Source organism: Alosa pseudoharengus, unplaced genomic scaffold, assembly GCF_046254945.1.
Source record: "Alosa pseudoharengus isolate Yale_2024_CS ecotype anadromous, Long Island Sound unplaced genomic scaffold, YU_APseudo_1.1 YU_APseudo_1.1_scf_22, whole genome shotgun sequence".
In the NCBI taxonomy this organism is placed as follows: Eukaryota; Metazoa; Chordata; class Actinopteri; order Clupeiformes; family Clupeidae; genus Alosa; species Alosa pseudoharengus.
This window is the reverse complement of record NW_027468680.1, coordinates 33,311,998-33,333,026: the sequence shown is the minus strand read 5'-3', so window position 1 is coordinate 33,333,026 and position 21,029 is coordinate 33,311,998. Positions and strand designations below refer to the sequence as shown.

Genomic DNA, 21,029 nt, shown 5'->3' with positions numbered 1-21,029 from the left:
ACTGAGAAAACATCAGTTTTCTGGACAGCTTTTTTGTCATTCCGATTAATCTATTTCGATTGAAAAAAACGTGCCGTCAGTTTAGATGGCTTGTGTTTTATTCCAATCAGGTGCTCTCAAGCGCTTTAGAATCTTTGATCAGAATAGCCGTCGTTGCCTACTTTTCATTGAGAAGACGCAGCAGTCAATTCGAAGGACCGTGTACATGCTGTTCAATCGGAACAGGAACAGACTACATCACCTCTTTCATTCAATTAAAATTCTTTTTTTATTTATTTATTTATTTATTTATTTTTTTTTATGCCTTTATTGCGGATAGGATAGTGTAGAATGACAGGAAGTGAATGGGAGAGGGAGTCGGGGTGGGATCCGGAAAGGACCACGGGGCGGGAATCGAACCCGGGTCACCGGCGTACGGTGCAGTTGCCCCAGCCAGTTGCGCCACGGCCGGGGCCCTCATTCAATTAAAATTCTGATCAGATTAGGAATTTTCATTCCGATTGAGGTGTAGAATAGAATAGAAGTGTCCATGTAAACTGCCTATTGGAGAAAACTTTTGTAATTATGTAAGCACACCATGTAATCTCAAAACTGCTGCCCTAAGTAAAAAAACAATGCAACTGATCTCAGCTGGTATTATGTTTATAATGCAGTGGAATGGAAATGTCTAAGTGTCTCCAAACTTTTGACTGGTAGTGTATATTCAACAATGTCTGCGTCATTTCAAATGTTTTGATGTATGCAACAAGCTCCGCAACACCCTAGCAGATACACATTTGGTCTCATTTTTTGGTCTCATCATATTTTGTCGAGCAACATTGGTCACCTAAACTAGAAATCAACCTTTCATCCTCATCCTATGTTCACTTTCGTTCGCTTTAATGTGCTCCCCTGTGCTTACTGCTTTGTATAAAGAAGAGACAGACAAGAAAACGCTCGTCTTCCACACACACACCCACACAAATCGATAAATCGATAAAATCCTGTGTGAAATGATTTTGTAGTAGAGAGATACAAGTCATAACCAATCTGTCTACTTAAGGGGGGCCACTTAAGCGCGCCAAATAAGAGACTAATCAGCTCTGCAATGGGGAGGGGGGGGGAAGGAGAGAGAGAGAGAGAGAGAGTAGTAAATAGTAAACAATAGTAAACAAAAGACTCCACAGTCTCTGAGCAGTAATATCTTAATGGAGCCCTGACTCCAAAAGGAAATAACTTCTACATTTTGAACAGATCCAACGCTGGACTCCGGCAGAGATCTCAATGCAGCCCAAGTTGAGAAGCCTGCATCACAGGAATGCCTGAGGTGTCTGACCGTGTTGTGTGCGTGCGTGTGAAAGAGACAGAGACACTGTTAAGTCAGGGGCCTTTAAGGTTACCAAGCATGCACGAATGGGATGTGAGATTGTAATATGTGAAAGTGCAGGTATGTGTGTGTGTCTGATAAAATTGACACGAACAAGTAAGTAAATGCAAGCTACTGTATGTGTGTGTGTGTATCCTTTGTGGTGGTGATCACAGAGGCGCTGATAAGGAGTGACGTGTGTGTCGTGTTCCATCCTCGTCTCTGGTCTGCGTCTGAAGCACGGCGGGACTTTAAAGAAGCTGAAATGCTCCCTTCAAAGAATCAATCTACCGGAGACCGATTTCCACCACAAAAGCAGCCCAGTCCTCCCTCCGTCCACACACATCACCCCATACATACATAAACACACAAACACACACTCCCCTTTCTCTGGCTTACCATAACACCGCATGAGCATCTAGCCCATAGCTCTCTCTTCCCATCTCTTCAACCTCACAAACAGACACAAACCTCCTTTCTCTCCCTCACACCCTCTTTCCATTCTTCCAGTCTCCCAGACAGACACACCCTGAACACACACACCCTGACTGATCATTTTCAGTAAGCATACTTGTCATCATTTCCTTCCAGCTATTTCTCAAAAAGAGGCTGATCGAAATTACCCCTTTCAACTACAAGTTTTAGGCCAAAGTCCAGAGGTCCCTCATCCCTCCTTTAACCCTACCCAGCACACACCTCCCTCAGTGGGGCTGCCTGACTTGGATGAGATGGAACTTGTCTCTTTAGCCCAGAGAGAGAGAGAGGCCGAGAGACATGAAAAAGGAGGAATCCAATCAGATGAGCTATGACACAGGTCCTTTGGGAGGAGAGTAATTACGCTGTAGGCTGAGACCAGGCATATAGAATCACCTTAGTCCTCCCCTCCTTCCTTTTCTTTTCATCCATCTTTCCCTCACTCTCCACTCCTCCAACTTTCCTACCCACCCTGCAAACTCCCCTGTCCTCTCTCAATTCAATTAAATTCAAATAGGGTTTTTGGAAATAACGCGCACTGATTCATGCTGCTTTTTTAAGCCCTGGCTTTTGCTGGCTTTTTAAGCCCCACACGACGCGCTCCTCCCCTCTGTGCACAGTCCACTCAAGCAGTTTTGTGTGTGTGTGTGTGTGTGTGTGTGTGTGTGTGTGTGTGCGCTTGTGCAGTCGGTAGCTTCATGAACCACACCAAACTTGTAACACATTCTCTGCTAAGTTAGTTATTATCACTGTCAATCAAGGCCACCAAATTACTCATGGCAAGAACTTATGGCAAGATGGCTAATCTAACGTTAGAACACGCTTGGTTTTTGCATGTTACAGCTTGTCTAATGGCTTCTACTAGTGCACGAGGATAACATTAGGCAAACGCGAACATTGGGGTTTCCTCCTTCAGTCCCAATGGTTTATGAAATGTATTTTCTAAGACCCAGGGGAGAAGCCTCTCTGTTAGCCTACATTTAAAGTTGTAAACTTATAAAACCTGTGGGGAAGCTAAACAGTCCGACCATCGTGATTTCTTTTTATATTAGCTATCCAGCTATTAATTAAGCAGAGAACCAAGAAAAGTTAGCTGAGAAGATGTAGGAGAAGAGAAAGAAAAGAGAAAAGAGAGAGAGAGGAGGGGTAAACAAAAGAAGAGACCGTGATAGACAGAGGAAGATAAGAGAGGCACAGAAAATGCAATCAGTCACTTCCACCTCCCTTTCCTCAGGACTAATCACCATCAGGATGCAGTCAACACCTCTCAAACACAGACAGTCATAAACAGAACACACACACCCACTGGCTCATAGCACTCGGTCCACCACCGTCGGCTGGAATGCCACACTGGGCATTTAATTACCCACCTGCTTGGTCAGATGCATATAGACACACACACACACACACCATAGACACACACAAAGACAACACAGGGGAGTGTATGTGTGTGTGTGATTGACAGCAAGCTGATGCAGCCTCCTCTCAGGTCTTCTCTCTCGGCAAGGCGCCTCTGAACATTTCACAGCCTGTTAAGCCAAGCTAAAAACACACGGCTGGGGAAAGACAAGCCGTTTGCCCCTCTGTGTGTGTGTCTACACAACTCCATATGCGCACACACACACACACACACACACACACACACACACACACACAAAAAGCTAGCAGAGCAAAATAGAAAAAAACGGGACATTTCTTACTGAAAAGCATAAAAATGCCACAGTTGCCAGCACGATATGACAGAATCAGACTGATCGTCATGGGGGAGAAGACAAACACAAGAATGGAGGGGGAAAAAAATCTGGAAGTCATTTGTGCTGCTTGATTGGAGCCATTGCGCTTCAAAAGCCTCTGTAATAACCTGCAAATTAAGACTGCGAGAGCCCCCCCACCCCACACACACGCTTCCATCCTCATAAACGCTGCAGACAACAAGATGAATCAACATCTAGTGAGCATCAGCAAACAGTGGTGTCTGGCGCAGTGGCTTTTCTCCCCAGAGAGCTAGCCTTGTGTTTCAGCGTTTCAGGGGACCAAGCATAAAAAGCATTACCAGGGGAGCACTTCCTGCAGAACAAGATTGTGGTTCGTCAGAGTTGCGAGCACTTCAGCACCAGCACCAGCACAGCATACAGGGACAGACTATGTTCTGCCTCGTGCCTCTGGCAGTAACATACTGGTGCTTGAGCAAAGCTCAAAAATTAAAGATCTAGGAAAAACAGATAGTGGATCAGACCGAGGTTTCACTCACCACTACACCTATTCACTTTAAAGCTGATACACACATCAACATTTTGAGCAATGTAGCTGGGCTATGTTCCTGAGTATGTGCTTCTAGCACATTCACATTGATATTGAGCAACATTTTGTTCTGGAGCATCAGTAGGCAAATTATCATCATGAACACATGGAACTGGTTATGACGGTGCTCAGCAACATTACTCAGAAAGTCACCTTAAGAGACACCTAACCTAGTCAAATCGGCCCAAAATCAAAATCAGAGAAATCACAGGACTTAAGGTTCTCAGCCTTACTAGGTTTGGTTAAATCATTAATGAAGCGAAGCAGCGATGAAAATTGACTCTTATTCACAGCTTGGTTAAGGAGGCGCTCCCAAATCACATGAGTGTGAAGACTGATGAGAGGTGGACGGGTAAACAATGAGTGTTGCCCTGACCCCTGTACTACGGCTTGGCCATGTGGCCTGACTATTGCAGCAGGGTTATAGCAATGAGTCGGTGCTGCGCTATAGCAGGAGCTCACTCACGCTGGCGTGTTTTCTTCATTAATATCATCAGAGAGTGGGCAGAGGGAGAGCGTGAGGAGAGAAGAGGAAGAGGAGAAGATGGAGGGGAGTGGTAAAAAACAAAAACAACTCCTTTAAAGTGGAGCTTTTCACAGCTGTGAAGGCCTGCTGCCTAAACACAACCTTTAACCCTGGATCCTGTTTCAACACCTCAGCATAGAGCATAATGGGAGCAGAAAAAAAAACTCTAAAAGCTACAGGGGATACATAGCAGAAAATATAGAAAATATAAAATGAGTGAGTCAGGTGTGTGTGTGTGTGTGTTACACGCTAGTGTGCAGGTAGGCATTGGGTTGCCTCAAGGTCGCAGGAAATGACACATTAAACGGGCGTCCTGCTTCTCCAAGGACAGGCCGCGCCTAATTAGAGATGGATTTATCTGATTGGCTGGCTCTCCTGATGCTGCAACCTCTGCCACGGCACACTGGAGACCCCTCACTCACACACGCACACACACAGGCAGCTGTGAACCTGTGTGGCTCCTGGCGGGGAATTAGAGCAGAGGCGCGTTGGCAGGACGAGTTATTTTTGTGAAATTGACATGCTGCACTGCAGCGAGGGAGCAGCACAATCTAATTACGCAGAGGAGAGATGGGGGGGGGGGGGGGCGGCACTCACGGAGGAAAATGGCTGACAGAGAAGGTGAGAAACAGAGGTAAAGAGAGACATGGATAGAAAGAACCAGATGAGAGCGAGGGATGAGAGTGGGCGACTGAGTGAAGAGAGAGGATGCAAGATGGGGGGGGGGGGGGGTCATGCAACAGTAGAGGGAGATCATAGGAGAAGTAAAGTCATAGGAAGCAATCAAATATACAGCGAGTAGCAGAGCAACAGATAAGGCCCACTGTCAGTTTGGTGCCGACTGTGTGTGTGCATGTGTGTCCAGATAGACTGGAAGTGTTTGGGTAGACCAGCACACAGAATCTTGTGTGTAACTTTTAATAATTCTCATGTCCAACCCAACACACCGCTCTGTGTGCGTGTGTGTGTGTGTGTGGAGAATCATCTCAGGAGGCAGCTACAGCACACTGCCAACATCATCTGCATCCTGCCTGAACACGTGTCAGGAAAAATCTGAGAAACCATCCGGAAGGACGAGAGAGGGGGAGATGAGGGGAGAGACGGATGGATGGAGTGAGGGGGAGAGAGAGAGGGAGATGAGGGGAGAGACGGATGGATGGAGTGAGGGGGAGAGACGGATGCATGGAGTGAAGGCGAGAGAGCGAGCAGATGAAGAGAAATACATTCCCTTGACTAATAATTGTAATTACAGAATCTTTGGCAATGGCAGCAAACAGCTGGGACACTGGAATCATGAACAGATACCCCCATCACCATGCATAAGAAAATAGTGTGTGAGGGCATGTGTTTGTTTCATTGTGTCTGCCTTCGAACAAGTCACAAGCTCTCAATGTCCCCTCAATGTGTGTCTGTATCACAATAAGGCATTTCTCTACTTCACTGTAATAAATTAAAATGCTCTAGATGATGGCCATGGTCAGGCACGTGCGTGTGTGCGTGTGTTTGTGTGTGTGTGTGTGTGTATCATCCTCACAGTAGGCTCAGCTGGCCGAGCTCATCATGCACCCTTTTTCCATCACACTCTGTTACTCTCTCGCTCAAAGTCCCCATCTTCCTCTCTCGCTCACACACACAAACATGCTACATTTGTTCTCTTTCATGGTGCTCTGGTCATTCGGTCACATCCATGAATACCAACCCTGTCGATTACAGCCTTTGAGCCAATCAGCATCCTGCAACCTCTCCCCCAAACAACCCTCAAACCACTACCACCATCCCCACCACCAGACTGGCCAATCAGAGATGCTCCACTCTGCATCTTTGCAGTTAGCATTTCCCAACCACAGGGGGGAAAAACAAAACACAAACAAACAGAGTTTGTGTATGCCCGGCCTTGTCACCAAGAGCCTTGCAGCGTGAAGAGCTCCATTAGAGAGAGCAAATGAATATTACATTGCACCCCCAACAACGTCACAACCCAGACAGACGCTGACGCTGCCTCTCTCTCTCTCTCTCTCTCTCTCTCTCTCTCTCTCTCAGTAATGCACCAGAAATGGCAGCAACTATTTAGTTTTTTGGCGATGGGGCAAAGGAGGAGGGGTGCAGGTAAAGGGTACGATGACTCATCAAAACCACCGGAGGAAACCCAAAGGGGCACCTGTCTGTGTGTGTCTGTGTGTGTCTGTGTGTGTGTGTGTGTGTGTAGTACAAGACTGAGGTGTGCGTCAGTGTATCTCAGTCTCTCACACACACACACAAGGGAACCCAGGCAAACAGACCGCCTTGCAGCATTCCAGAGCAGGGGGAAATTTAGAGGTCACAGCAAGATTCAATTACACTCGCCGTGTGTGTGTGTGTGTGTGTGTAGTAGGGAATGGGAGGTAGTGGACACACACACACACAAATGGAAATGCTCTGGCTGCTCAGCAGTTGTTTTTGAAGCCATTCAAGATTGCACTTCAAAATAGAGTTGCTATTTTACACCAGTAAACTGACTGTAGAGGTCACCCTTGAGACACAAACACAGAGGCATGCATACTGTATGTGTGCGCACACACATGCAGACAGTGTGTATGCATATGATATGTATAAGCATGTTCAGACGTTCCTGATACACACACTCGGCTGCCAAGAGGACATCAATCTGATTAGTGGAGAGGGTTATGGGGTGCAAAAGTGCATCTAAGGTGCTGGGAGAAGTTGTGTGTGTGTGTGTGTGTGCGCCTGCTCATGTAAGGGGTGAAACATTACTGTCTGGTAGAGCAGAATGCTGAGGCATGACGTGGGTTTTTCATATGCCACATGGATCTAACATGACTTTTAGACTGAGGCGCTTGTGTGTGTGTGGGGGCGGGGGTTTTGGGGGTGGGGGGGGGGGGTTGGGGGGGGAAGGGCCCAGGCCGGCCTTTATCAGCGCTCTGAGGGAGAAAATGCATTTCATGCTCGACTGGTCAGCGGGCAGGCTGCCCTTCCACCCCACACACCAAGAGCAGCGGGGACAACGTTACCGAAGAGGTGACACACACACAGCCCTGGTCCGCTGACTAATCCTGCAGAAGAGTGTGTGTGTGTGTGTGTGTGTGCGTGCGCGTGTGCATTTAGAGAGTGACTGTGTGTGTGTGGGGTGGGGTGGGGGGGGTCGAGTGTAGAGTCAACCCCAGTTGTCTACATCCATCTTTCCCCTGTGCACATCCAAACACATCCGACTAGCCTGCTTGCCAACCATTCTACCAGCACTACCCAATATGACCTGTGTGTCTGTGTGTGCGTACATCTGTCAGTGACGATTAATGTTTGTATGAGTGTGTTGCATGAATGAGTGAGAGACCATGTTTTATTCTATTTAACCTTTACTCAACCAGCTAGACCAGTGATTTTTAATAAATCTGATTTTTTTTTTTTTGCCTGAGGCCTCTATCACACGCACCTGCTTTTCCTAGTATTTAGAGAAGGGCGGGGGGGGGTCAACACCATTACCGACTCCACCCCCACTGCCTCAACCTGAAGGCTGTAAACAGTTATAACCAGGCCAATGCAGGCCAGTGCGGACTTCATGTTTACAGTACTATTGTGCTCAATGGCCAGGTTCAATGCTGTGTAATGTGTATGTACAGACACACACGCAAATCAGCAGCATTGATATCATTTTGTACATGGACTACTGCAAAGAGGAACTGGTGTTAAATGAAGCAAAAAGACCAATATAGCACGTGGCTCATTGTCCATCTATGTGCGTCCTTAGTGTGTGTCTATATGTTATATTGGTTTGTAATGACCCACTTGGGTTTGTACATGTTCTGCTTAATTGCTCATGTCGGTAAGTGTTTATGTATGTGAGGACAAGGATTTGAGACTGTTGAGTCTTGAGTGTGTGTGTATTTGAATGAGTGTGTCCTTGGGCACTCACATCGGGGTATTCTTTGACGGGCACAAAGAGTTTCTCCTGTAGGTGGACGATGGGGCCCATGGGGTCAGGCAGCTCCAGCGGGTGCTTATCAGTCATCCCGTTCACGGTGTCATTATACATGTCCTTACGCACTCTGTTGATCTCTGCCAAACAAATAGAGAAACACACAGGGTTAGAGGTAGTGTCAAGAAGATATTTTTGTATTTATTTTTAAAGAGAGAATGGAGGAACTCCAAAAACCAGCTGCTGGTTTTGATCACAGCTGAGCCTGTCAGGGAGCAGAATCACCCAGGAGCTAGGACCAATGTGTGTGTGTGTGTGTGCGTGAGTGTGAGTGTGTGTGTGTGTGTGTGTGTGTGGCGGCTCCTGTACAACTAACATAAATAGTCCCTTTTAGCAAGAAAATAGGGCTAGTGTGTGTGGTGTGTGTGTGTGTGTGTATGAGGTCTTGAGGTAAGCTACGCCACATCTTTGATCAGCCTGTCAGCTCCTCACACACACACATACTTTCTAGCGTCAAGGAGCGCACACACACACACACACACACACACACAAGAGGAGAGAGATGAAACAAACATGGAGTGTAAGATGTGTTTGGAGGGTAGCAAACATGTCTAACATGACTACTCACGCTAGGTACACAGCACCATTTAAAGACTGCACACACACACACGCACACACGCAGACGCACACACAGGCGCACACACACAGCTGAGGTCAAATGAGCGGACTTCCTGTGCCTGATGGTGTTGCGGCTGTAGTCTTGAGCAATTATTGGTCTCTGTCGCTCACTCACACACACAGAAGGGATGTTTTTGGACCTGGATCTGACTTTTCATTTGAACTATTTACACAGCACTGGTCACTCTGACAGACACAGAAAAACACACACCCCCATGTGAGAGGAGTGGTGCTCCACCCAGTGTGTGTCTGCTGAATGTGTTTGGGGGAACTCTATCCATGGTCCAGGGGCCCCAGGCAGCAGCTGGCAGTGATATTTAAACCCTCTCCCCTGCGCCTTACACATCAACCGTGACCCTGGCGGGGAGGGTGGGGGGTGGGTCTTGTGGTTGAGTTGTGGGACGGACAGACAGGGGTGACCCCAAAAACACCTCCAAAATACAGCATGGGGCCGGAGCCAGGTGGAGGAGTAGAGCTGGGTGTGTGTGTATTTCACAAGCACCAATGGTAAGCAATAGTGGTCAGTGGACACTGACTCACAAAGTGGTCAATCAATTCATCTCACTCACTCATGACTGCACACTCACGCACACACACGTTACTGACATAGAAACTGGGTGAGCTGAGCCATCTGGTCAGGAAAGCGTGAGGGTAGCACCGGTCCTGAAATACAGGCACAAAACATGAGGGGACGGCAAAGGATAGCAAAGCTAAGCTTAGTCTAGCATAGCACAACTCCCCTATGCACAGGGAAGATCAGCATCAGCCAAAATATTATTCTTCAGTCTGCTGTGTGAGGCAGCGAGCGTGTATTTTCTGAGCAGCCCAGTCTGTAACAGGAGGATATCTGGACAGCAAGGCTACATATAGCAGTAGTGCTCTTCCCTTCTTCCATGTTTATTTTCTTCACACCTTCTCTGTTTCCTCTCTTTCCCCGTCTCCTTCCCCCTCCCTTCTTCCCCCACCTCCGCAGCGTGAGCTGGAAAATGTCATATTAGCATAAGGAGGCCGGCCCGAGCCCTCAGCATTTGACAGCCTCTTATTCCATTCTGCGCTATTACTGCCCCCCCCCCCATCTCCTCTCCTTTTCTCTCTCATGGACAGCTCACCTGAAATTACTCCCACCCCACCACCTCCCCAATTCCCCTGACTCAGTCTGCACCCTACAGATGAAATCGTTTGTCTCCGTCTGTGCTGATGAATGCCACATTTTGGAATTAAAAAGACAGTAATAGAAGATGGAGGGAGGGGGGCGATAAAGGCAGCTACTGGGGGGGAAAAACAGCGAAAAAAAGAGGGAGAGGCCAAATTAATTACTGTGACAAAATAGCGACCAACACAGAATGAGGCCTACAGAAGGACAGTGCAGAGCTGCACAGTGCACTCTCTCACTAACACACACACAATGAATGGGAACATTAACTGCACAGGGCAGGGGATTTTCTGGAGAGCCAAGGGCACAGTGAGTGAGTGAGTTAGCGTGTGTGTGTGTGTGTGTGTGTGTGTGTGTGTGTGTGTGTGTGTGTGTGTGTGTGTGTGTGTGTGTATATATAGAGGTCAACATGGAGGTGAAACACCCTTCACTTGATCTGACAGAGGACATTAAACTCCTGACTCAGCACTCCTCTGCTCTGACACTGACACACACACACACACACACACACACACACACACACACGGCCTCCAGAGGATAAGGCAGTTATTGATATAAATGCTCTGCAGAGTGAAAGCCAGCAGCTTCAGGGCAGAAAGAGAAAGAGAAGGGAAGAGAGGAAAAGAGAAGTGTGTTTAGGATGCTGAAGCTGGTTAATGTTCCACTAATGAACACTACTGAACACTCATCATGGTCACTCAATTACAAAGAGAGGAGAGGGAATGGATGGGGAGGCACACCTTGCCTTTTCATATTGCTTTATTACGACTTACTGATGTGAAATTACAAATGAATGGGTTGTTTCACAGAAACCTGCTTCAACCCTCTCTGGTGCAACACTAGACCATAGACTGTAAAAGAAAACATTGGTAGTGAAGCTTGGTAGTTCGGAGTTCTGTAAAAGTCCTTTCCAAAAGTCTCTTTGCTGCACTGCCGCATGACTCTTGTAGTTGTGGAATGCTGTGATAACACCCAAATTCCTCAGACAGAACTACAACAAGCGGAATAAATGAAAGCCGCCGCCAGCGCATTTCTCTGGGGAAAATGCGATGGTAGAACCAATGAATGAACAAGCGAATAAATGTTTTTAAGGCCTAAAATTCTTTTTATGACTCTGCAGAAACAAACTGGCCTCAGTAATCTTCTCCACTTCTACATGGAACCCCAGCTGAGGAAAAGAGCAGACCCACTCCTTAGGCTCACACACACACACAACTATATCATCTGCCCAGCAGCCGACCTCATGTGTGTGAGAGTGAGAGAGTGAGCTCATCACGTGATGAGTCCGATAAACACGCCAACACTCTGGTGAGGTGAAAGACAGGAAAAACCAGTACAGACAGACAGATACAGATCAAAGGAAAGACAGGGCAATGAAAGGAACATCTGCTCTCGTTTAATAGTCGGAAAGAGTGTCTGACTGAGCATGACATCATCTGGAAACGGTCATCACATCAGATCAGATTTAAAAGTGCCACGTCTTATGTAAGACCACAAAGTAAATAACTCAAATGCACGGTGTTTACGGCAACTGAGGCTCCTCCTCAACCTCCATTCTTGTCTCAAGTCCTCGGTCATCACATCAGATCAGATTTAAAAGTGCCACGTCTTATGTAAGACCACAAAGTAAATAACTCAAATGCACGGTGTTTACGGCAACTGAGGCTCCTCCTCAACCTCCATTCTTGTCCCAAGTCCTCATTCTTGGGATGAGCTAAGAATAATGATGAGATACACACACCGACACAAAGAGTTAACATGTTCACTTGGGAGCAGAATGAAAATTCTGGGTTCTCATCAGTAAAGGATGTGGGTAAAATGCACACACACATATGACCAACTTCTCTTTCCAAAGCAAGAGAAGCAGAGATTTCATTTCTAGGAGTCTAGGAGGTGACCAATCATTACATCGCCCCCTGCATCAATATCAAACACACAAGAACAAACTGGAGAGAACGTAATAAGACCATGCTCGAGCACTATGTGATGTTGTAAGTCTCGTGTCTGAGTGAACATTTGTCTGAGACTGAGGCTTGGACTAACCAGCACTGCAGCCACTGGAGTGGAGATCTTTTATTCATCAACCTCCCAACAGAAAGAGAATACACATGTGTGTGTGTGTGTGTCTGTGTCTATCCTTTGCCATGTTTGTGTGCCTGTATTTTAGGACAGGTGCTAGTCTCACGCTATCCTGTCCAGATGTGTCCTGTTAGCCAGCTAAGCTAAGCTCAGCTCACCCAGTTTCTATGTCAGTAACTTGAGAGGAGGTGTGTGTGTGTGTGTGTGTGTGTGTGTGTGTGTGTGTGTGTGTGTTCATTAAAGCCCTGGTAAACTTTTCCTGATTAATGAGATTAGAGGATCCTCTGGCTGCCACCTGAACAGGGAGAGCCTGCGGGCCAATTAAGTCCATTCCCTCTTTTGCGCGCGCACACACACACATTTCCTGGCCGGACTTTTCTCAGGCTCGCTCTCTTCTTATCTCTTCTCATCTCTCTCTATCCCTTCTCTGAGGCTCCTTTTCCACTCTCTGTCTGCGTTCTCTCTCTGCCGTATTTGGCTTCTTTAATGTCAGCTTTTAAGCATTACAGAGCGATTGAGACATCAACTGTAGCAGAAAGAGAAGAGGGGAGAGAAAATGAGATAAGGGGGGGGAGGGAAAGAGAAAGAGAGAGAGAGAGAGAGAGAGAGAGAGAGAGAGAGAGGAGAGAGAGAGAGAGAGAGAGAGAGAGAGAGAGAGAGAGAGAGAGAGAGAGAGAGAGAGAGAGAGAGAGAGAGAGAGAGAAAAAATGAAAGAAAGAAAAGAAAAAGTAGTGTGATATAGATGAGTGAGTGAAGAGGGCAAGAGAGATGAAATATACAGCAGCGCCAGTGTTAGAGACGAGACCGCTGCAAGGTACACACTTCCCCACTCTAAAGCAATGCACTTTAGTCCATTGCAAGTGTGTGTGTGTGCACAGCAGGCGATAGGATTTGGCTTTTAATGTTTAGCTCCTTTATTCAGCATAGAGAGGACTACTTCAGCTGAACACACACACACACACACACACACACACACACACACACACACACACACACACACACACACACACACACACACACACACACACACACACACACACACACACACACACACACACACACACACACACACACACACACACACACACACACACACACACACGAGGAATAAGGGAGAATTCTTTAAGAGGGTAAAAAGGAAGAGATTCAGTGGAGTCACGATAGAGCTGTGCAACGTGTGTGCATTTTTACACCTTATCAGGAACACACAGCTGGGCTTGCATTTTAAATCCCCCATTTTCACTTCTCAGAGAGTGTGTGTGGTGTGTGTGTGTGTGTGTGTGTGTGTGTGTATGTGTGTGCGTGCATGCATGAGTCCCACAAGCATGTGGTGCCTGAAAAGTATGTTGCCTGTGTTTGGATAGACGTGAATCAGTCACACACCAGACACAGAGGCAGTTTTTAAATGTCCTCCCCAGTGTTGCCTACAGCTGGAGCAGAAGCTTGAATTTCTTGAATTTCCCCTTGGGGATCAATAAAGTATCTATCTATCCATCTAGAAGCCAACCTTAAAGGTAACGGCCTAGACTTTTCTGCTCTGTATCTCAGCCATCGGCAGCCGTGGGCGGGAGTGGGATGATCAGCTGAGATGGACGTGGGTATCCCCCCCCCCCCCACCCTGCTCACACGGTCTCTCCCTAACCCTCCTGTCTGCCTTCAGCCAATAGAAACCAGAGAAGTGGAGGGGCAGGGATCAAGTCAGGTCACTGCGCCAAGCCGGAGAAGCAAGAGTAGGGACAGATGGCAGCAATGCAGAAGGGAGCCTAAATCACACACACTTAAGGCGCACACACACACAAACCAGAAGAAGCAGCTGGCTTCTCGCCCCGTTCTGCCATGACACCAAAGCTGAAGCTCACTGGTGTGTGAGTGAGTGAAAGCAAGCAGGTTGCTCTGTGTGTGTGTGTGTGTGTGTGTGTGTATGTGTGTGTGTGTGTGTGTGTGTAGGGGGCCTGTTTGAGTCCAAAGTAATTCCCTGCAGGACAAAACGTAAGAGATTGAATGAGAGGAAGAGGAGTGATGCAGCAGTTTCCGCACTATGTGTGTGTGTGTGTGTGGGTGAGAGAGATTTACACTGGGGAACTTTCCTGCAATTGCAGCAGAAAAACTACACAACACAACACACACACACACACACGCATCAGAAGCCAGGTGTGAAGACTAACAGAAGAAAATAACAAAAGCTATACATTCTCACACACACACACACACACACACACACAACATTCCCTTCGACCCGTTCCAAACCTGCAGGTGTGCGGTCATGCCTTTGGTCACTCAGCATCAATGCTATAGCTGCTTTGTACCAACACACAGTCTGAAACAGTCACAGCCTCACATCACCCACAATGTTGAAAGACATAATTTTAACTACTTCCTTTAAACCGATGTATTCACATTTAAAATCTGAGAATGAACAAATGAAGCGGTCTTGGGCAAGACAGACAGACAGGCGCTGGCCCCATGAGACAGACAGAGCGCCAGTGAGAAGACACGGGGCCAAGGCACACACGCACACACACACACACACAGGGCCAAGGTGCACAAACAGCCCCGGGCCCCACCGAGGTAAACAACTCGGAGGCAAACGCGCCACAGCCCTGCCCTTCCACCTTCAGCCCTGCAAGAGTCTCACTGGAAATCCAAATGCCATTACACTCAACCGCTCTTCCCCTCACACAGACACACACGGACCGACAGACTGGACACTGCGGTCACTCCAGGGTTGTGTGACTGTCTGAATACGTGTGAGATCCGTGAAGAGGAGACTGAGACTGACTGTTTCAGAAGGAATAGCTGTAATATCTACATGCCTTTTGTGGATGTGTGTGTGTGTGTGTGTGTGTGTGTGTGTGTGGTGTGTGTGTGTGTGCTGTTGGTGCGGTTGGGGATGCAGGGAAGGCTCAGGAGAGATGGAGCGGAACGCTTCCCTCCTCATCACAGCCTCCACTGCATGTAGATCCTCAAAGGCATGTGGGCAAGATGGCGCTGGGCGCAACGGCACCAAGTGGTTTTACAGAGGACTGCAGTGGACAGAGGTTCCCACTCCAACTCAGCGACAGCAGCCGCAACAACACGCCTGCCTTTCCAGTCTCTTGCATGATAACCAACAGGTCCCAAACAACTGAGTTCAGTCTCCATATAACAAACTGTCCACTGCTTAGACTGACTGCCCCTGGGCAGCATTAGGGTTATCAGTATAAGGCCTTCCCAGTGTTTTGACAGTCATGTCAATAAAGCAGAGTTGAGTTGGAGGACTTTGACTACTGCAAGGCAGCAGGCTGCTAAAGCGTAAAAGCTTTAGCTCCCCCAGCATGCTGCTGTAGTCTCCCCCAGCAGTGCTGAGCTCTAGAGGATGTCCAGCCCTGATCAGGATCTGAAGAGCTGCCAGTGAGTTCACTGCCTATGGGAGAGCCATCTCCCTCCTCCCCACTCACCCTCGCTCTGCTCTGCTCTGCTCTGCTCTGCTGTGCCATTAACTCAGACTAAATTTAGACAAAGGAAGCTTGTCTGCCCGTGTGTGTGTGTGTGTGTGTGTGTGTGTGTGATGACGCAGGGCTGGTGGGTGGAGGGGGATGCCAGCGGGGGGCAGGATCGGGCTCAATGAGGCGTGGGAGTACCCGTTTCGGGCCGCGCCAGGGGTAAGAGTGGGCGGGGGTGGCACGACGCAGGGCGCTAATGGGCTCCTCTTAAGCAGGCGCAGTGGGGAAGGGGCATCATTATAAACACACAAAAAACAGAAGCGCACATGTGCACACACACACACACCTTCACCAGGGGGCACACTAGGGGGGTCCAAAAGAATGTGCATGGCCACACTGATGCCACTTCATGCTGTGCATACTTGTCTGAGTAACTTTATAATGTCACTGTCAATACACAGGACCCAATCATACACAGAAGCCATGTTATCACAAGCCATGTTATCAGCTCCATAAAGTGCTCTTATCTGCGCAGTAAAACTTAACAGCTTTTGACAGTAATTAGGCCAAAGTTATCTTCAGAAGTAAACATAGATGTCTGGAGAGTAGTACTGGGGCAGTTTCCCAACAAAGGTTTGATTAGAAATGCCTCCACTTGCCCCAACGCATCTGGGAATCTCCTTCCTGAAGGGAGTCCCATGCAGCTCAGACACACACACACACACACACACACACACACACACACACACACACACACACACACACACACACACACACACACACACACACACACACACACACACACACACACACACACACACACACACACACACACACACACACACACAGTGGGTATACCCTGCCTGGGGGCACAGGGTAATAATAGCATAAAGAGCTACTGCAGAGGGATGTTCTTCTGTAGCGGACTACACTGAGTGGTAATATCCAGCCATACACGAACACACCTGGGCACTCACACACAGACATTTGTTTTCACCTGGAGTTGGTTTTAGCTGTTGAATGCGGTTGCTGCACTAAGTCCGATTAGGAGACACATTACTAGTGTGACTATGAGTGCAACAGCAACAAAATCAGCGCACTTTCCACCCACACAGCCACAACACACACTGGAGCAACAGGAAGCCTCACTCTGAAACAAAGGGTAGGAAAAGGAGCACGGTGAGGATGGGGCTGGCCAAGAGGAGAGAGGAGCAGGACGCAGGAGCCAGGATGTTTGGCTGGAAACATGCAGGCCAACTCATTGTTTGCACAGGCCACCATGAACAATCTCATCAGATGTCCTGTGAATAGATGGGGGGGGGGGGGGGGGGTTTGTGAGGCCCACAGCACCAGGGAGACTTCATCCCATCGTCTGGGTCAAAAGCAGGGCAGGCCTTCAGTAGCCTGTGGTCATGAGTTTCCGTGGAGACATGACTAAACCTGATACTCATCTCTCTCGCTCTCTCTTTCTCCTTTCCTACCACTCCTTGCTCTCTCCGGGTCTCTCTCACTCACTCACACACACACAGTAAGCAAACCCCCATGCAGAGCAACAAAGACAGGAAGAGTGTAGCCATCAGAGAACAAGCGGAAGGAAGTGAGTGTGTCCATGTGCCGGGGACAGATAACCACAAGGCTGCTTCCCGTCGCTCACACACACACACACGTCCTGCGTCACATCCCCTGACCACCACCACAGATACAGCCTTACTCCTGACCCAGCAGGACACAAATGTCAAACGCTGTTCATCACATAGCTGATGACCGAGAGACAGAGAGACAGACAGAGAGAGAGAGAGAGAGACAGAGAGAGAGACAGAGAGAGAGGTCGGAGAGGGAGAGAGAGAGAGAGAGGTCGAAGAGGGAGAGAGAGAGAGAAGGAAGTCGGAGAGGGAGAGAAGGAAAATCTATCTTCCACTCTCCCGTCCTTCAGGGCGATGGGAAGCTCTATTGTACGGTGGCAGAGGCTGCTGCGCTCACAAAAGTGGTCCGTCGTTGAGGAATCTCTTGAGCAGCGGCAGGCTTGCTTAACGATTAGAAGCTGTCAATAGCCATCTGAGCGCAGGAAGAGACGATTGTATCTGAGACTACAGCCCCCAGTGCCCCACACACACACAGACACACACAAAGTTCAGAGAGAGAAAGAAAAAGAAAGAGAGGGAAAGACTATACTATAGGAGAATAGTCCACTCTGAGTGTATGTGTGTGTGTGTGTGTGTGTGTGTGTGTGTGTGTGTGTGTATTCCATTGTTCTTTTGTCTTTTCTGTTTGTGTGTGTGTGTGTGTGTGTGTGTGTGTGTGAGCAGGGTGGAGTGAGACAGGGAAACAGGACAACATTCCTGGGGCTTCAATTAGCAGGAAACCAGGCCAGCGTACTGACAGGGACCATTTACACGGCCCTCTGTGTGTGTGTGTTAATCCCAGGGCTACTATTGTGCTGTGATGAGTGAAGCCTGGGATTGGAGAATGACAGGCCTCTCTATCTATACGTGTGTGTGTGTGTGTGTGTGTGTGTGTGTGTGTGTGTGGGAATGACAGGCCAACAAGCAATGGCTGAACTCGTGGGAATGATGCATCAGCAGTAATGACATACTCCAGAACACGGCAACGTGCCAGCACATGCCCACGACACAAACCAGCCTTAACACCAGGGTGCACCTATAAAACACTATTTTACACACACACCCACACACCTACCTACACACCCCTACACACCCCTACACACACACACACACACACACACACACACCAGTAACCCATCTTTGACATGATTGGACTCCTCAGCCTGCACCCTTGGCTGACAAGCACACTGGCTCTAAAGTCTAGGAAATTCAAGAGCTTGAAGTGGAGTTATTACAACATCAAAGAAGTTCTTGTGAGCAAAGAGACTGTTGCGTTACACACTCACACACAGACAAACACAGAAACACACACCTTGTGATCAGCCAAGTTATCCACACATGTGTGTACAGTAGGCAACAGGTGGCCTAAATGACATAGCCAAGACTCAAACATAATTAGAGGAGACACACAGAAACACACACTGAGGATAGCCTACTCTCAAAGTGTGTGTGTGTCTGTGGAGCAATTGTGTAAACATACACTCGTTCTGTAGACAATGCACAGACAACGCAGAAGTGGGTCACAGTGCCGTGGCAACATAGCTAAATGCATGGGAACTGTGTGTGTGTGTGTGTGTCTCCCTTCATGTTTGGAAGGGATTAGACATGAAATAGATGGAGACACAAGAGATGGACAAAGAGCAAGTGGGATGGAGAGAACAAGACTGTGTTTGGAGGAGGAGAGAGACAGGGCGCTAGTGACAGGAAGATACAGAGGGAGAGAGGGAGGGAGGGAGGCATATACAGGGACAGCCACAGATACAGAAAGAGCAGGACCGCACAAGCCAGAGAGGGAGGAAGAGAGAGGGGGAGATAGAGAAGGGATACAAAAAGAGCAGGATGGAGAGATACAGAAAGAGCAGGGTGGAGAGAGGGAGATGAAGGGAGGGTTATTCCTTGGCGGCAAGACGGTGACCCACAGCTAATGCATACAGACAGGCAGCGTTACAGGCCTTTAGTGTCAGTGCTGGTCTGTGATGAAAGAGAGGAGATGTAGCCCTCGGGCAGAGGCGCGCAGAGAGAGAGAGAGAGAGAGAGAGAGAGAGAGAGAGAGAGAGAGAGAGAGAGAGAGAGAGAGAGAGAGAGAGAGAGAGAGAGAGAGAGAGAGAGAGAGAGAGAGAGAGAGAGAGAGAGAGAGAGAGAGAGAGAGAGAGAAACACTTTGTGTGTGCTGGCCAATGAGAGGACAAAGTATGTGTGTGTGTACACAGATCTAGAGGGCAAAAGACAGAAGGGGAATTCAGAATGACGAGCAGTTTATGTGATTCAACCATGACAGCTGTCACCCAGTAACACAGGCGGGAGGGAATGAGCGAGGGACAGGGAGGGGAGAGGAGAAGTGAAGAACAGAGAGGAGAGAGGGGGAGGACAATAGAGGAGTTAGGGCTAGCAACGCCTTATTTTCCTTAACCTTCCTTTTACACTTGCATGGATCTAAACTCATTTTACATGCATCTGGATACATAGGCTACCACATGTTATTGGAACACTACAATTGCATATGGAATAATTTGGTGCAATTCAATGGGATGTGATATGATACAATTTTAGTTTTTGACATTAAAAAAAAGAATAATAAATGTCAACTATTCCCAAGTTCACACGATTGCACTGGCAGCTGCAGTGTATGGGGTTTGAAATGGTTTTCTAAATACTGTGTTGTGGGCTCGTGCTTTCAAATCTAAAGAATGGGGTAGAGCCGTGCTGTATCAACCAGGACAATAAAGAGGACTGGGAAAGAGTCTTACGCCATCAACCTCAGCAGAGAGTTTGTGTAGAAAAGGAGAGGAAGGAGCAGAACGTGGAAGTAGACGCAGGTGTGAGAAGCTGGTTCTGCAGTTTAATATGTGTGTGTGTGTGTGTGTGTGTGTGTGTAAGGTGCACGCACACTCAGCCTCATTGAGAGTGTCAGGTGCTCAATAACTGTCGGTGCGAAGGGAAGCAGCGAGTCTCCTTCACTACAGAGGAGTGACAGCCTCTACCTTTCCTCAGACAGAGGAAGAGGAGACTCCACTCCATTACAGGGAAAAGACAAAGATTATTATTGTTGTTATTGTCTGTGCAGCTCTGCAGGCAGGCATAGGAGGAATGCCTGGGCACGAGTTAATTGGAACTTTACGGTCATGATGCTACCACTCTAAGGAAGAGAGACAGAAAATGAGGGGAAGTGTTTTATGGGAGCAAGCATGGTGCAAAGCACAAGCTATGTGTGTTTCCAGTGGCTGTCAGGGGAATATGATGTGGATAACTGGGGTGAAAGGTCATGCAGGGGTGCTTTGGAGTTGGGAGGTGGTGGGGTTTTGGAGCAAGTCAGCTTATACAAGCCTGGCTTTACAACTCAAGCATCTGGGCTAGCATAAAGTAAATGACAGTCACACACAGACCTTATCTTATCTTGGGGCCGTAAAAGCAGCTCTTAATCTCTGTGGCCTGATGCTGTTATCTGCCCTCAGTGGAGTCTCCTGCGCTGCCCTCTCCCTCGCCCTAGCACTGCAGCTGCACTGGTGCAGGCTTGTCTGGA

The 21,029-nt window shown here is 48.0% G+C and overlaps 1 protein-coding gene across 3 annotated transcripts in view; it reads right to left on the bottom strand.

Annotated features, from left to right (window-relative positions):
• qkia (QKI, KH domain containing, RNA binding a) overlaps positions 1–21,029 on the bottom strand; it is a 101,079-nt gene that overhangs the window by 66,844 nt on the left and 13,206 nt on the right. For all 3 annotated transcript variants that reach the window (XM_076299776.1, XM_076299778.1, XM_076299777.1), the window contains exon 2: positions 8,554–8,696. In XM_076299776.1, coding sequence (XP_076155891.1) covers positions 8,554–8,696 — 143 coding nt within the window. The remainder of the gene's footprint in view (positions 1–8,553; positions 8,697–21,029) is intronic.